Raw genomic sequence first — 16,647 nt, forward strand, 5'->3', positions numbered from 1 at the left:
TCCGATTAGGTGGAAAAGTGTCAATATAATAAAAAAATATATGTTCAAAATAACATATAGCTGGGCTAATACGTAATACTAGCTGAGGAATTGTTTATTGGGATTATCATTATTGTCAAGAAATGTAATCATTTATTCAACTTTGGTGTCTTCTTTTATATTGCTGTTCCCAACATTTTATAAAAGCAATAAGGCTGTGCATCACTGTTAATACGGTTAAGGTCAGAAACATACTTTACGCACGTATGCGTAGGCTGATTTGAGTGATTTGCCAACGCGCGGTCCGGATTTCGGGTTCAATACAAGTTAAGCTTAATCAACAGCATTTGTGGCATAATATTGATTACCACAAAAAAGTATTTTGACTCCTTTTCTTTAAAAATAACAGTTAAAATCTGGGGATTACAGTGCTGTGTACAGTGCTTACAATGGAAGTGAATGGGGACCATTTTTGGAGGGATTAAAGGCAGAAATGTGAAGCATATCATTTTTTAAACCACTTAAATTAATTCTTCTGTTAAAACGTTTGTATTATTTGGGCTGTAAAAATTAGGTTGTTTAAATTGCCATTTTTGTGGTTGTTTTAGGGTTTGTTGATGATATTGCCATAGCATCAAAGTGGTATAATTGGATATGACTACACAGAAAAGGTTAGTAAGTGGTTTTATCACAATAAAATCTTTTTAAGTTTTGTGGCTGTTGAAACAGTGAGAGTTTTAATGTTTACGGATTGGCACCATTCACTTATATTGTTAGTGGCTCAATGTAACCCAGCTTTGTGCTTTATTATTTTAAGAAAAGTAGGAACAAATCTAAATTATAATTTGTGTGTTTGTGTGTGTGTGTGTGAGTGAGTGAGTGAGTGAGTGTGTGTGTGTGTGTGAGTGTGAGTGTGAGTGTGTGTGTTGTAACCCCCATTATGACACAAATGCTGTTGATTGAGCTTAACTGTCAGCAATCAAGTAGAGTTACCTTCAAAAGTCTGTGCCATTAAACTGAATGTGTTATTATATTATTCAGGCAAGTTGCTTTAAACATATTGACTTTATCTTATTGCTCAGCAATATTCTCTTCAAATTGTTAATCATGATAAAACAGGCCAGTTCAAACTAATATCTGAAAAGCAGCCATTGGAGTAACATTGAGACTGCAGCATGAACTTGCTTTGTTGGATGAATTGCGGTCTGACATAATCTGGAATGGTAAATGGTCTGCACTTATATAGTGCTTTTTTAACCTTAGCCGTTTTCAAAGCGCTTTACACTGTGAACTCATTCACCCATTCACACACCAATCACGGCAGAGCTGCCATGCAAGACGCTAGCCTGCAATTGGGAGCAACTTGGGGTTCAGTGTCTTGCTGAAGGACAACCCACTCTACCACCTGAGCCACAGCTGCCATGGAATGCAACAATGCGCAAAATACGTAATAAAAGTAATACAAATTGCTCCACTACCTGCCACTTTTCCTGATCCAATCAATTCCCAATTAAAATTAAGTCCCACTTTACTTTTTTCTCATTTAATATACCGTTTCACTTTAAACACAATATGGGCAAAAGGGTTGATATGTTCCATATTCATAAAATGTCCTAATAAATGTCCCGCTAATCATTCATATTTACTCCATTCCTCTCTCAAAGGTTATGCTATTATTTCCCCATTATGTTCTACAGATATAACACCAAAAACATTTTACCGTAAGCATGATGCCAAAGCTCATTTCTATTCTAATCATATCAGCACAATTAAAGGTAATCTACAATAAAACAACGCAAAACATTTGTCTGATAGACTGCAGTATACAGTATAACACTGAACGCACACTCAATGTGTACTTGTCTGAATCCTAAATGGGTTTGGAGAGCTCATACAGTGTGTGAAAAACAGCTGATAGAACAACATTTGGACTGGTTTTATGATGTTCTTGACTGTTTATCCATTTAGTTCAATGCAGAACAAGCTGATTCATTCTCTTTCATAAGCTCTAGAGCTCCGAATATCGCTAGGTTAGCCATTTTGTCTCTGTGTAATAATGGTGTCCTAACCATATCTTTCTGTCTTTCTTTGTCTCTCTCTACCCCTTTATTGTGGCATCATAGTATGCAAATATTTGTCCTCTATTGGGAATTATTTCATGTTTTTAAGAAAAGAAAGAAAAGCAAAGTTTTGTTTCATGCTTATTTAGGGAAATGTTCCCAGTGTCACGCTGGAACTGCTCTGTGATTGAGCTTGTTTTCCAAGACGTTTTTCTATGTATCACCCTATGTGTCAATCACACATTGAGTTTTTCAGGTATTTGGCAGCCATTTTAGATTTCCAACAAAAAATGTCAGTCTTGATGGAGGTCTCTCTGTGTAAAATATTTTCTTGTTGACTATATCACCTTTCCTCCCTAACAAACACATACTGTGGCTGTACCATGGTTCATGGTGGTCTCTGATATGGTACAAGGGCTTAGCAACCACTATTATTGGAGGGATGTTTTTAGAAATGTCTAATATTAGTGTATCCACACTAATACATTTAAGTTTCAAACATAGGTTTTCAGTCATAATTTTCCAAAATATGTGGTTTTGTAGAGGGTTTTCAAATACACCATTCCAGTGTGGAAGAGAGGATACAAATTCAGCAAAACTTCAGCATAGAGGTCTGCCATTTTGTTGGTAATACCATGGTACTTTTTGTAAAAGCTTTTTCCCGTGCAGGTCACTAAACGTACAGTACAAACATACAGGATACGAGAATATACTGTCTAGCACACTGTGTCTTACTCTGCCTCTCTCTCTCTCTCTGTCACTCTTTTTGCACATTGTGACAGATGTCACAACTGCTATTGTAATCTGCACTAAAAGGCGAGCTTGCCATTTCAACCTTGTGGAAAGTGTTTTGCCCAATGTTAAAAAGTGTTTATCATTTCCCAGCATCCCTGATAACAGAATTTCAAATAGTCTTTTCACCAAGGCAATCAAACTCACACAATTGCTGTTTTTGTTTCTGTTCTGGAGAAATGAAGCATTTTTAGGCACAATACTAAAAGGACATAATCCAAATTGCCTTGAAATTGGATTCATTCGTGCTGCTCGGGTTCAAAACAGACAAAAAAGAAGCCAAATCACAATGGAGTGTATGTATGTGTGTTTTCTGTGCAAAGCCATTTTCCATATTAGTTTTATTATTCTAATTTGATCATCTTTACATGTTTATAGATTAATCTCTCAAAAACTTGGCATATTTTACCCAATCAAATGGGAAATTCTTTTTTTATTATTATTATTAAAAAAATGAAGCCTATTTAAAGGACCATTCATGCATTGTGACATGGTTTTCACGGCATTTACACACATGTTCCCAAAAAAATGTCCCTGTAATGTGTCTGGACATTATACTTTTGATTATTTTTGATTGTCATTAATGTAATAACATTTTTCATTACAGTAGTATGCAGCGTGCAGCCTTTTCTCTCTAAGTTTTTCTCTCTACAGAGTATGAGATTTGGCTGGGGCCTTTTAATGCTCATAAAATTTGCCAGGGAAGGCATTCTTTTCATTTCCTATTCTTTCAGGGGGAAAAGACCAAGTGGAGACCACACTCTGCCCTGAAGGGGGTAAACATGTGTCAAATACATCACATGGGCTCAGGGCCACACATGGAAGGGGCGTGGCAGTAGGTCCTGTCCTTTGAAGGGGAGGAGCTCTACAAACACAGTGACCGGGGAAGAGAGGGCTCTGCCTAAGGAAGATGGGGGTCTACCGAAGGGAGACCATCCCACGGAAGATACATAACAGGAGGTTACGGGGGTAATGACACCTGTTGAGCACTTACCCCAGTACAGGGCATGTTAGCACAAGTAATGGGTCTGACTACTTATTCCTCCGCTGAATTTGTGAGCCAGAGGGCTAGGAGGAAGGACATCCAGCATTCACGGTTCATGAACTCCCATGGGAGAGAAGAGCACATGGCTTCACCTCCTGGAGGGGAAAGGCACTATACGCAAGCAGTACACCTGGCCAGCTGCCCCTCATTACAAAACGTACCTATTACTTACCTATTAAAAAAGAACACGGGACAAAACCGGTTCAACCCAGAGATTGTAAAATCTCGCAAATGTGTTGGGTGTTGCCCAGCCCCCTGCTCTGCAGATGTCTGCAAGAGAGGTGCCATTGGACAGTGCCCATGAGGATGCCACACTCCTTGTAGAGTGTGCTCAAACCCACAAGGGGCGAGCACGGCCTGGGTCTGGTAGGCCAAAGCAATGGTGTCCACAATCCTGTGGGCAAGCCTCTGTTTGGAGACAGTGTTCCCTTTCCGCTGTCCACCAAAGCAGACAAAGAGCTGCTCAGAGCATCTAAAGCTCTGCGTGCGATCCAGGTCTTCAGGTCTTTAGGTCTACCACTGCAAACCAATCTTGATGCCGGATGCACATCAATATGTGCTTCTGCGTAAGCATCTTGAACAGGAGTCTGTGCATGGCCCAGTTCAGAACTCAGAGGTCTAGGATTGGCCGCAACCTACCGCCCTCTTCCTCGGATCTCCCATCTCAGGAGTGCTAAGGAGCCATATTTGGGGTCTTAGCGGCAGATCAAGAAGCAGGGGTCGTCCATCTCCTGCAGGGGGCTCTATGCTGGGGCCGAGAGCTTGGTTCAGGCTGGGGCAGAACCGCTTGGACTTGTGTCACTACAGGGGGACTCCCTCGGCGAACAGACAGAGTGCTTACCACTTCGGGGTCAGATGTGCTGGATGGCCTCAGTCTGTTACTTCACCACCGAGAACTGCTAGGCGAAGTCCTCGACGGTGTCACCGAAAAGGCCGACCTGGGAGATGGGTGCATTTAGGAAACGTGCATTGTCTGGGTCCCTCATCTCAAACAGGTTCAGCCACAGTTGGCGCTTCTGGACCACGAGAGTGGACATCGTCTGCCCGAGTGCACGCGTCATGACCTTGGTCGCACGGAGGGTGAGGTCGGTCATCGACCTTGGCCTGACGGACCTGTAAGAAGGCCATGGAATGCAGGGTGGAGGCGGCCTGACCGGCAGTGCTGTAGGCTTTGGTCACCAGAGATGACATAGTCCTACAGACTCGGGATCTTACAGCACCTTATTAATAGTAGTAGCCAAACACATTCAGATCTTGGAATGGATACTGATAAGAATGATGCCAATATCATCCCAGGCATTAAACTTTTCAAGAGTGTTTGCCCTCAGGGCTGTTGAATCACATTACTGTCTTATCTACATTCATCACTCTCTCTCTCTCTCTCTCTCTCTCTCTCTCTCTCTCTCTCTCTCTCACACACACACACACACACACACACACACACTGTTCCATTGTCTTCAAATACTGTGTTATATATGACACCATACTTTCTCACATCCATTCTGTGAGGCAGGAGAATTAAAGTTCCATTTGATCTCCAATGAATCTCATTGTTGTCTATTAAAAACACCTGAAACTGTATATCAAAGAGATCTCATTAGTGATTTTCTTCCCTGTGGATATACATGTATGTACCTGTTTGAGGGTGTAGAGAAGAGACCTAGTATGACGTCTCTGCCCTGCATGCGCAGGATGGGGCTGGTAGACTGCAGTAGGTTAAAATAAAAGTGTGAATCTCCTGGGATGGAGCAGTTCAGACGTGCCTTCAGGAACGATGTCCACTGGCGCTCTAACACTCGCTGTGAGCCGCCCAGATCACCTTTACACACTCTTGCCACACGGGACACCATCACCTGACACACACATTTAAAAAGAAAAAATCTAAGATTATTTTGCACACAGCTCAGTTTCAAAGCATCATTTCATCAGAGAATTCAGCCTTCTGACAATAGTGTTGAATCTTATAGGGGTTTTGTTCTACTTTTGAAGCATAATATTTAGTTTTTTATCAGAAGTCCCTTTATATGTTAGTCAAACTTTCTTGCAACAAAAAGGGCACAATGTATTTAGAATTATTCAGATTGTTTTTGTTACTGTACTTTTAAGACTTATGTAAATGTCATCTGATGATATACTGTAGCGTAGTATAAATATAATACATGTACGATATACACTGGAGGATATTTGCATATACCGGTCAAGTTCACATTGTGGTTTATCAGGGTCTGGTTGCACCAGCCATGCATAAGTTACAACTTTGACTAGTTAAAGAGTGAATTGGTTACAATCTCCGGCAAACCTAAGGCAACAATGGACAATTTGCCACAAGTTCCGGCAGACAGGGCCGGAAGGGCTTTAAAGTTGTCAAGATTTGGGTCAAAATCTGAGTCAACTATCATAAAGCGAATACAAAACTGCATCAATCACCTCAAACTGCACCAACATTCTTTTAATTTCTCACCTTCTCCAAGTAGTTGAACTCCATGGCCATTTCTCTGAAGAAAAAGTAGATATGAGACCCCCATTCCACGGCACTTACAAAATATGGCTCTGTAAGATGTACACACATACCCACATTCATTTTACAGTTGGTTGAGAGCTAAAATACACAAAACAAAACCCACTGCAGGTTGACAGATGAATTGTATACTTCAAGGAGTGATAGAGATGCCATCTATTTCACAAAAAATTCAATAAACAACTTTTTGGATTGTTTTAAATGTAATTTTAGCTAAGTTGCAACATTTATCACATGCGTTTAATTACCAGAAGCTAACAATAAACACCAATAAACCATAAATGTTTCAAATATATATATATTTATATTTTATTCCAGAATATTCCAGGTTCAATACAAGTTAAGCTCAATCAACAGCATTTGTGGCATAATGTTGATTACAACACTCGTCCCTCGTTTTAAAAAAAAATACAAATTATGTTACAGTGAGGCACTTACAATGGAAGTGAATGGGGCCAATTTTGGAGATTTTAAATGCAGAGATTTGAAGCTTCTAATTTTATTAAAGCATTTACTATAATTCTTCTTTTAAAACTTGTGTATTATTTGAGCTGTAAAGTTGTTTAAATTGTCATTTGTACAGCCGTTTTAGGGTTTGTTGACTTTACATCATCATAACTTAACACAGAAAAGGTTATAAGCGATTTCATCACATTCAAATGTTAACATGCATATTGTTTATGTCATGTGGCTATAATTAAAGTGAGTATTTTAATGTAAAAAAATTGGCCCCCATTCACTTTAGTGCCTCACTGGAACCCAGATTTTTGTTTGTTTGAAGAAAATAAATTCATTTTCTTGTAATCAATATTATGCCACAAATGCTGTTGATTCAGCTTAACTTGTACTGAACCCAAAATATTCCTTTAAGATGAAGAAACTGCAAATATCATATATGTACCTCTGAACCATTTGGAATCGTGTTTGATAGTCCGCAAGGCAGAACTTTCTCCCAGACTGCGGTAAATGACGGCATCAATAGCTAGGAAGTCAGTCACTGTCCCTGTGAACAGGCTGCCCTCTGGGGTCAAAGGGCAAATGTCAGTGGTCAATAACCAAACGTTAGAATGGACATTATGCAGTAGACATTATGCAGTATGTAGTAGTACATAAAATCCAAATAAAAAATCCTGGAGTGTAATGATGTTTGTAAGAGACTGTTAAACGTATCAGTGGAAGCAAATTAAAAAAGCTATGCTTGAGACGCAGATATTATTATCAGAATTTTCCAATTATTTTTCCATGGCTTTAGAAATTGAATATTTTAGAACTGAGCATAAATATAAAAATGTATATTCACCATAGAAGTTTCTATAACTTTTTATTGATTTAAATCTGAATTAGAACACAGTTACATTCAAAAAGTATTTTGATTACAGACAAGATTACTTTGCATTTGTTTAATTTAATATTTGGTCCTTTCAGATGGAAAACATTTATACATATAATTGATGTGATCCAAAGTGCATCTGAACAGCGGTGAAACACTTTCTTATGATGTGTTACATTCATACGAGCAGAAGTAAGTTTGAAGTAAGTTTGGAACACAAGAAATAGAAATAAACCTTGTGTAAATTTTTAGCTTTACGCTAAGCTAAAATGCTATTTCTAGCCATTTTACATGCACATGTTAACAGGCACAATCATATTTTTTTATCAAGAAAATTCACTTTAGAACATCATTTCTTTTTACTAGTAAGATCTTTGATTTTAGGGCAAAAATCATATTCTTGATAATAATTTTTGTATTGTTTTCCTGTAAAAATATTAAAAAATCCTTAAAACAAAATCAGCATGATTCATATTGTTTTAGAAACAACACTGCATAAGATATTTAGGTTTTTCAGAGAATGTATTTTTAACATTTGTATTTTGACTTGCTGTATACTGGCAGAGTTTTTATAGTCAAAACAAGTGACAAAATCTACCAGTGCTGAAGAAGTAATCCAAAGTAATTAGAATACATTACTGACCTTAAGTAATCTAACAGAATATGTTATAAATTACATTTTATAGCATGTATTCTGTAATCTGCAGTGGAATACCTTTCAAAAGTAACCCTCCCAACCCTGACTATTTGCAAGGCTGCTATCAGTGTTGGATAAGTTATTAAAAAACATTAATTCACCTCAAATGACGAATTACTACAATAAAATTGTAATCAGATTACTGACTTTACTAATTAATTTATTGAAAAGTAATCACATTGCTAAATACCTAAAGTAACTTTCTAAAATGCTTTTCCACTGAAAATAATTAGTTTTTCCGCTCAGTAAATTCAAATCGGGTCTAAATTTCCTTGTTATTCTACATATATAATATTATTTTAGAAATATGTGTTATCCAAGTAAAGTAATTAAACGTAATGGTAACACTTTATTTTAAGAATCTGAATTTTTTTTCTCAGTAATCAGTCATAATTCTCATAATCTCTCTCTATGAGTGAATGTAAAGCTTATAGGTGTAAAATAAATATAGAATATGTATTTATGAATAGCCATTCAAATTAGATGAAAAGCACAGTTCTGTAGTTATTGTAGATGTTTAGTCTTTATGAATGGAGCAGTAAACCAACAAAATATTGATATTTGTTATAGCTCTTTTGAATGCCTTTGTTGAAATATTTTTTACATGTTTATTTCACACCTATAAGCTGCACACTCACACAGTGTACTGAGATCCTAATGTAAAAAGGATGCAATTTGCAAAATACTAGCCATTGGTCTCTTCTGTTTTTAAGTAATAATTTTACTGATAGAAAATAAAGGTGCTATAAGGCAAGCATTCAGCCAATAAAGACCTAATATATGCCTTATAATGACAAACAAGTCCTTAAGTCACTTACAAGTGCAATTATTAGTCATTAATTATGGTCTAATTTCTGATCCCTAAAATAAACTGAAAGTCAGTAACTGTAATCTAAATAACAAGAATTTTAAATGTAATGCACTGCACAAATTTTGTACTAAAAACTAATACAATTACAGTAATTAATTACTTTTTAAATTGGATCACACCAAACATGGATGCTATTATTAAATATTAAAGAGGCATAAACAAATATGTAAATGACAGTTGAGAGAATAATGCAGGGTAGAACCATTATATGGACAGAGAGACGTGGAGGTTACCTGCAAATAGGGCCACGTTAGCATGTTTAGGGTCATAAGGACAGCGGGCCATTCCACTGATGGGCTCTCCAACCAGTTCCAGAGTGTCTCTCTGAACAAACACACACACACACACACACACATTTTGTGAGGACATGACACATACCGAGAGGCAGACAGCTGTTATAAATCACACATATTTCCAAAAACATTCACAGGATTGTAATTTCTACACGCTTCCAGCAACAACAGAAAGTGTGAGTGTGTGTGTATCTGAAAGATTGTTGGATAGTCCCTTCAAAAACATCTGTAGTGTTTGTCGATTTATCTCACAACTGTGACAATAGTCCAAACAGAATCCAGAAGGGATTTCTGTCTCCTTGTGTTTCTCAATTTTATACACAACTCTTAATCCATTTTTTTTATAATAAAATAAATATTTTAAGATTTAAACAAATAAAAAATGTTTGATAAAATTACAAAACCGGGTTCAATACAAGTTAAGCTCAATCGAGAGTATTTGTGGCATAATATAGATTACAACAAAAATGTATTTCATCCCTTCAAAGAGATTGTGGCCAGGGTGGGAGAGATCAGCCACAATCTTCCTAGCACGCTTCAGGGTCCTGGAGGCATACAGGTCCTGGAGCAGCAGCAGATTGCAGCCAATCACCTTCTCTGCAGACCGGATGACATGCTGCAGTCTGCCCTTGTCCTTGGCAGTAGTAGCAGCATACCAGATAGTGATGGAGGATGTGAGGATGGACTCGATGATGGCTGTGTAGAAGTGCACCATCGTTGTCTTTGGCAGGTTGAATTTCTTCAGCTGTCGCAGAAAGTACATTCTCTGTTGTGCTTTCTTGATGAGGGAGCTGATGTTCAGCTCGAACTTCAGAAGCTTGACGGACTGGTGACTGGAGGTGCAGCTGTTAGTGTACAGGGAGAAGAGCAGAGGAGAAAGAATGCAGCCCTAGGGGGATCCAGTGCTAATGATCTGTGAATCGGAGACATGTTTCCCCAGCTTCACATGCTGCTTCCTGTCTGACAGGAAGTCAGTGATCCACCTGCAGGTGGTGTCAGGCACACTTAGCTGGGAGAGCTTCTCCTGGAGCAGAGCCGGGATGATGGTGTTAAAGGCAGAGCTGAAATCCACAAACAGGATCCTGGCATAGGTTCCTGCGGAGTCCAGGTGCTGGAGGATGTAGTGGAGTGCCAAGTTGACTGCATCATCTACAGACCTGTTGGCTCTCTATGCAAACTGCAGGGGGTCCAGGAGGGGGTCGGTGATGTCTTTGAGGTGTGAAAGCACAAGGCGCTCAAAGGAATTCATAACCACAGAGGTCAGGGCGACGGGTCTGAAGTCGTTAAGTCCTGTGGTCCTTGACTGCTTGGGAACAGGGATGATAGTTGAGGCCTTGAAGCAGGCTGGCACATAACATGTCTCCAGTGAGGTGTTGAAAATGTCTGTGAACACTGGAGACAGCTGATCAGTGCATTGCTTCAAGCTGGATGGGGAGACAGCATCCGGTCCAGCAGCTTTCCGGGGGTTCTGTCTCCTGAAGAGTTTGTTGACGTCCCTCTCATGGATGGAAAGAGTCATCTGGTGGGGGGGGTACCTTTAAGGTGGGAATTGTTGGGGATGCACTGTAGCTGAAGATGTTGGAAAGTGTCGTGGGGGATGGTTTCAGAACTTTCCCTTTGTTGGGAGGTGTCATGGGGAATGGTTACAGGACTGTCCCTTTGTCTTTCAAAGCGGCAGTTGAACTCGTTCAGGTAATTGGTTAGGCGTCGGTCGTTGATGGCCTGGGGGGGGCTTTAGGCTTGTAGTTGGTGATCTGCCTGAGCCCTTTCCAGACAGATGCAGAATTGTTGGCTGAGAGCTGGTGTTGGAGCTTCTCAGAGTACCGTCATTTAGCCTCTTTCACCACCTTGCTAAACTTGTACTTCGCCTCTTTAAATCTGTCTTTGTCCCTACTCCTGAAGGCCTCTTCCTTATCAAACCTTAACCTTCTGAGTTTGGCTGTAATTCAAGGTTTGTCATTGTTGTAACTCACCCTGGTGCGTTATGGAACACAGCAGTCCTCACAGAAACTGATATATGATGTCACAGCCTCTGTGTACTCATCCAGACTGTTTGTAGCAGTCATGAACACGTCCCAGTCAGTAGAGTCAAAACACGTCTGGAGATCCTCCACAGCCTCACTGGTCCACTTCCTTGATGTCCTCACTGCAGGTTTGCAGAGCTTTAGATTCTGCCTGTATGCAGGAATCAGGTGGACCATAACGTGGTCAGTGTCCCAGTGCAGCATGGGGGATGGCATGATAAGCATTCCTGACTGAGGTGTAACAGTGATCCAGAATGTCGGGCACTTAATAAACTGTCTGAATTTAGGGAGTTCATGAGTGAGATTTCCTTTGTTAAAGTCACCAAGGAAAATAACTAAAGAGTCCGGGTTGGTCCACTCCACACACAGTATCTGGTCGGCGAGCATGCGCTGTGTGACCTGCACGTTTGCCTGCGGATGTAAACACTGACTAGAATGAATGAAGCAAACTCATGGGGTGAATAAAAAGGCTTACAGTTTATGATGAAAGATTCCAGGTCAGGAGAACAGTGCTGCTGGATCACTGTCACATCGTTGCACCAACCGCTGTTGATGTAAAAACAGATTCCTCCACCTTTAGTTTTGCCGGAAATTTCTGTGTCTGTCTGCTTGGAAGCCTGCAAGCTGCAGCGCAGAGTCCGGTATTAATCTAAAAAGCCACGTCTCCGTGAAGCAAAAAGCAGTAGATGAAGAAATGTCCCTGTTTTTCCCTAACAGCAGTTGTAATTCCTCCAAAACAAAACAACGTGCACACACACACCGAGGCGGCCATCTGTGCGCCATCATGTAGTGAGGCACTTACAATGCAAGAGAATGGGGGCCATTCCAAAGTATAGACACAAGACATAAACAATATGCATGTAAATATGATTTTAGTGTGATGAAAACGTCTCGGTTACTGTCGTAACTTCCGTTCCCTGATGGAGGGAATGAGATGTTGTGTCGATGTAGTGACACTAGAGGTCCCTATCTAAAAACGGCACAACACTGAACATGTTACGTGGACTGCTGCATCAGACTGCACATAACCTTCCCCAATGCCCCAAGAGATGTCATATAATTCCCCACATCCCTGAGGGAGGGAAGCGTCGTAACTATCCTGGGAGCAGGCCGCGCCAGCTGCTGCCATTTCTCTCTCTATGTTTTCTCTCCATAGAGTGTAAGATAAGGTTGGGGGCATCTAACACTATAACATGCATCGGGGAAGGCGTTCTTTTCCAATCCTATTCTTTCGGTTGTTAAAGACCCCACGGAGACCACATCCTGCCCAACAGGGGAGATTAACATGTGGCAAATACATCACATGGGCTTACCAGCCACACATGGAAGTGGCGCGGTGGTAGGTCCTGCCTCGATGGGGAGGAGCTCTACAAACATAGCAAACAGGGACAGAGGGAGCTCTGCCCAACGGAGACACGTGTCCGCCGTCAGGGAGACCGTACCGCAGAAAATACATCACGGGAGATATTGGAATAATCAGAACCTGTGGAGCACCTATTCCAGCGCAGTCAAGTCGGTACCTGCGGTGGGTCTACGACGGCTGGTGGTAGACTGGTTAGATCTTCCGCATCCCGCCCAAGTGCCAGATGTGAAGGTTCCAGAGGTCTGGGTGACAGAAGCCAGAGTGTGCCCGTCCCTGAGAAGGAGGGTCCTTCCTCAGGGGAATTTGCCAGGGAGGTGCTGTCATGAGGAGCGTGAGATTCGAGAGCCAAGTCCGAGTGGGCCAGTGGGGGGGTCACGAGAATGACTTGTTCCTCGTCCTCCCTGACCTTGCACAGGACTTGTGCAAGTAGGCTCACTGAGGGAAATGCATATTTCCGCTGTGGTGTTTAGGTTGCCTGTGATATGAGTGGCATGCAGTGGCCTCAGCCGACTCCAAAGAAGGAGATGCCCTGCGAGTTGTGACGTGACGAGAGTGAATGCCGCCCTGGCGATTTATATACGCTAGTGTCGCTGTGTTGTCTGAGCGAATCAACACGTGCTTTCCGTGGATCAATGGCAGAAATCTGCGCAGGGCAAGAAGCACCGGCTAAGTGACTCAGGGAGTGAGGAAACTGCTTCCTTTGTGATAACGTGGGTACCGCAGCCCGTTGGGGGTGCGGCAAGCAAAGGAAAGGAAACAAAAGTTTCTCTAACCGGCCCTCCACCGGGGAATGTAGTGGTCTGAATACCAGCTCTGTGGCAGATGTCTCTCTCCCTGAGTCTCCTCTGGAGCACTTGAGAGCCTTCTGGGTCCAAGAAGTGGTCCGTGAGACGGGGGCATCCGCTTCCTGCGGGGAGCTCTGAGCTGGGGCTTAGAGCTGGGCCCAGGCTGGGGCAGAGCTGCCTGGGGTTTCACCACCGCAGGGGGACGCCCTCGGCGAGCAGACAGAACGAGGGATCTTGAGCCACGGCAGAGCAATATGTGTTGAATGGCCTCCGTCTGTTTCTTAACCATCGAGAACTGCTGGGCACCTATTGTCACCGAATAGGTGGATCTGGGGATAGGGCATTGAGAAAGCGAGACTTGTCAGGGTCCCGCATCTGGACCAGATTCAGCCACAGATGGTGTTCCTGGACCAAGTGAGTGGCCATCGCCTGTTCAAGTGCATACGCCGTGGCGTAATCTACAGTGTTGTGCAGAAGAAGAGAAAAGCCACTGAAATGCTCTTTAGAGGCTCTTTATTTCCAACAGCGTATGCTCTTTAGAAGTGAGTGGAACAACTGTGGGTTTTACTCAGCTTGCTGAAACACAACTGCTCGGCGCTGAAGAAAAAATCTGTCTGAACAGATGCATGCTTTCCTCCTTTTATGCCCATATGTCCGGGGGTGGGGCATGCAAATTCTTTTCACCAATTCTCATCGGCTTTTTCTCAAAGATAAGAGGTGACCGAGGCTCTCAAGAGAGGCAACTAGTGTCACTACATCGGCACAACGGCGAGTGATTGACAGAAGGGGAACACTTACTAACCTTTTCTGTGTAAAGTTATATTCAATTTTACATCTTTGTTGCCAAGATGATGTAATATCAAAAAACCCTAAACCATGAAATGACTGTACAAAATTACAATTTCAACAATTTTAAAGCTCAAATGATACATGAGTTTTAGCAGAAGAATTAATGTTAGTGCTTTTTATAAAATTATAAGCTTCACATTTCTGCCTTTAAACCCTCCAAAAATTGGCCACATTCACTTCCATTGTAAGTGCCTCACTGCAAAGTAGGCACAAGTCTAAATAAATGTTTGTGGCAATCAATATTATACCACAAATACTGTTGATTGAGCTTAACTGTAATGGACCTGGAATATTTCTTTAACACTTATACTTTCAACCCAACTCATCTCTTCTAAAATCTTCACTGTAATTATTTATATCCACTTGAATTTTAATTATTTAATCAAGTGTGTTCCAATTTCATCAATGTTAATCAATTCAAAAAATTCATAAAAGCTTATACTTGTTACGGCGCCCAGCACTGCCAACTCCACGCACTCTCGCTCTCTCTCCCCTGAATACTAAGTGCCTCTTGCTTCAGTACAGCAGTGATCATTAAGCATTGATTGCTTCCCAGCTGTCCCGCATTAAGCTCTCGCCCTGAGACTATATCTGCCCCATTTACTCAGCGTTCAGTGCGAAGTATTGTTTCACCCCATGTTGCATGTCTGAGCGTTCTCTAAGTTACTCTATTGTTCCGATCCCAGCCTGTTACTAACCTCTCTGTCTGCCTGCAGCCTGCCTAATCGACCCGTGCCTGTTACTGGACTCTGATATCTCGCCGCCTGCCCCGAACCAAGCCTGTCTCACGCCTCTTTGTCGCCTGCTGCCGATCTCGGCTCGAGCCGGACCTTCTCACCTGAGTTGAACCCTCCCCGGCATCAGACTGGACCTTTGCCTTGTGTTGCTCTTTGTTGAGAACCTTTACGCTTCCTTGAAGTCTGCCCATTAAAATTATTGTTGCAAATGGATCTGCCCGACATGTCTGATTCATTACAGAATACTTCACCGAACGAGGACCCAGCGACAATAACTGTTCTGTCGGCCGCTGTCACCAACCAAGCCTCTCAGCTGGCCGCCCATCATCACCAGCTTTCCGCCTGACCACGCTCACGGAGGAATTGGTCTCAGCGGCACGAGCCCTGCAGAAATCCATCGCGGCACCCACGGCCGCTCCAACACTCACTCGCGCCGCCTCCCACTGGACCAGCCGCACACTGCGAGCTCCAACCCACACCTCGGCTCCAGAGAGGTATGAGGGTGACCCAGGTAAATGCAGGGGCTTTATTCTTCAATGCTCTTTGTATCTCGCCCAGCAGACAGCCCTGCACGCCACTGATGCCAGCAAAATCGCCTTCGTGTGCACGCTGCTCACCGGTCGTGCGTTGGAGTGGATCACCGCGTCTGGAAACCAGATGGCTCCACCTTCTCTTCCTACGGAGAATTTCTGGAGCGTTTCCAAGCTGTGTTCGAGCATGCCAAGGAGGGAGAGGAGCCGAGGATCTTCTCTTGGAACTCTCACAGGGAGATCGCCTACCTCAGAGTACGCCCTCAAATTCAACGCTGGCAGCCCAAACCAATTGGACGGAGAACGCTCTCAAGGTGGTTTTCCGAAGGGGTCTCCGACACGATTTGCAAGCGGAGCTGGCCTGTCGCGACGAGGGAAAGGATTTGGATCAGTTTGTTCATCTCACCATCCAGCTGGACAACCTGATGCGCTCACGACGCCCCAGTCTCCGCCTCAACGAGCTTATGCGCGTCAGTCCCACACCACGTGCTTCTAACTCGTCTGCTGAGACCTACGAGCTGATGCAAATCAACGCCTCACACATCTCCGAGGAGGAGAGGGAGCGTCGCCGATCTCTGAACCTGTGTCTGTACTGCGGGGGTTCCGGTCACTTCCGTCTGCACTGCCCTCTACGACCTGCATACAAGGACAGAACCACGGTGAGGCTGACCCTCGACTGTTTAAATCCTCTCACCTGTGTATCAGTGCCTCTTGAATTCACTATTAAGGGGCAAGCTGTAAATACCATCGCCCTAGTTGACTCCGGGGCAGCCG

General features: G+C 42.5%; 1 protein-coding gene across 1 annotated transcript in view; it reads right to left on the minus strand.

Moving 5' to 3' along the window:
• Positions 1 to 16,647, minus strand: part of LOC127645083 (semaphorin-6B-like) — a 151,929-nt gene that overhangs the window by 30,474 nt on the left and 104,808 nt on the right. The window contains exons 7-10 of the mRNA XM_052128602.1: positions 9,526 to 9,616; positions 7,296 to 7,415; positions 6,338 to 6,426; positions 5,512 to 5,729 (exon numbers count right to left, since the gene is read on the minus strand). Coding sequence (XP_051984562.1) covers positions 5,512 to 5,729; positions 6,338 to 6,426; positions 7,296 to 7,415; positions 9,526 to 9,616 — 518 coding nt within the window. The remainder of the gene's footprint in view (positions 1 to 5,511; positions 5,730 to 6,337; positions 6,427 to 7,295; positions 7,416 to 9,525; positions 9,617 to 16,647) is intronic.

The sequence above is a fragment of the Xyrauchen texanus genome, chromosome 6, assembly GCF_025860055.1.
Source record: "Xyrauchen texanus isolate HMW12.3.18 chromosome 6, RBS_HiC_50CHRs, whole genome shotgun sequence".
Taxonomy (NCBI): domain Eukaryota; kingdom Metazoa; phylum Chordata; class Actinopteri; order Cypriniformes; family Catostomidae; genus Xyrauchen; species Xyrauchen texanus.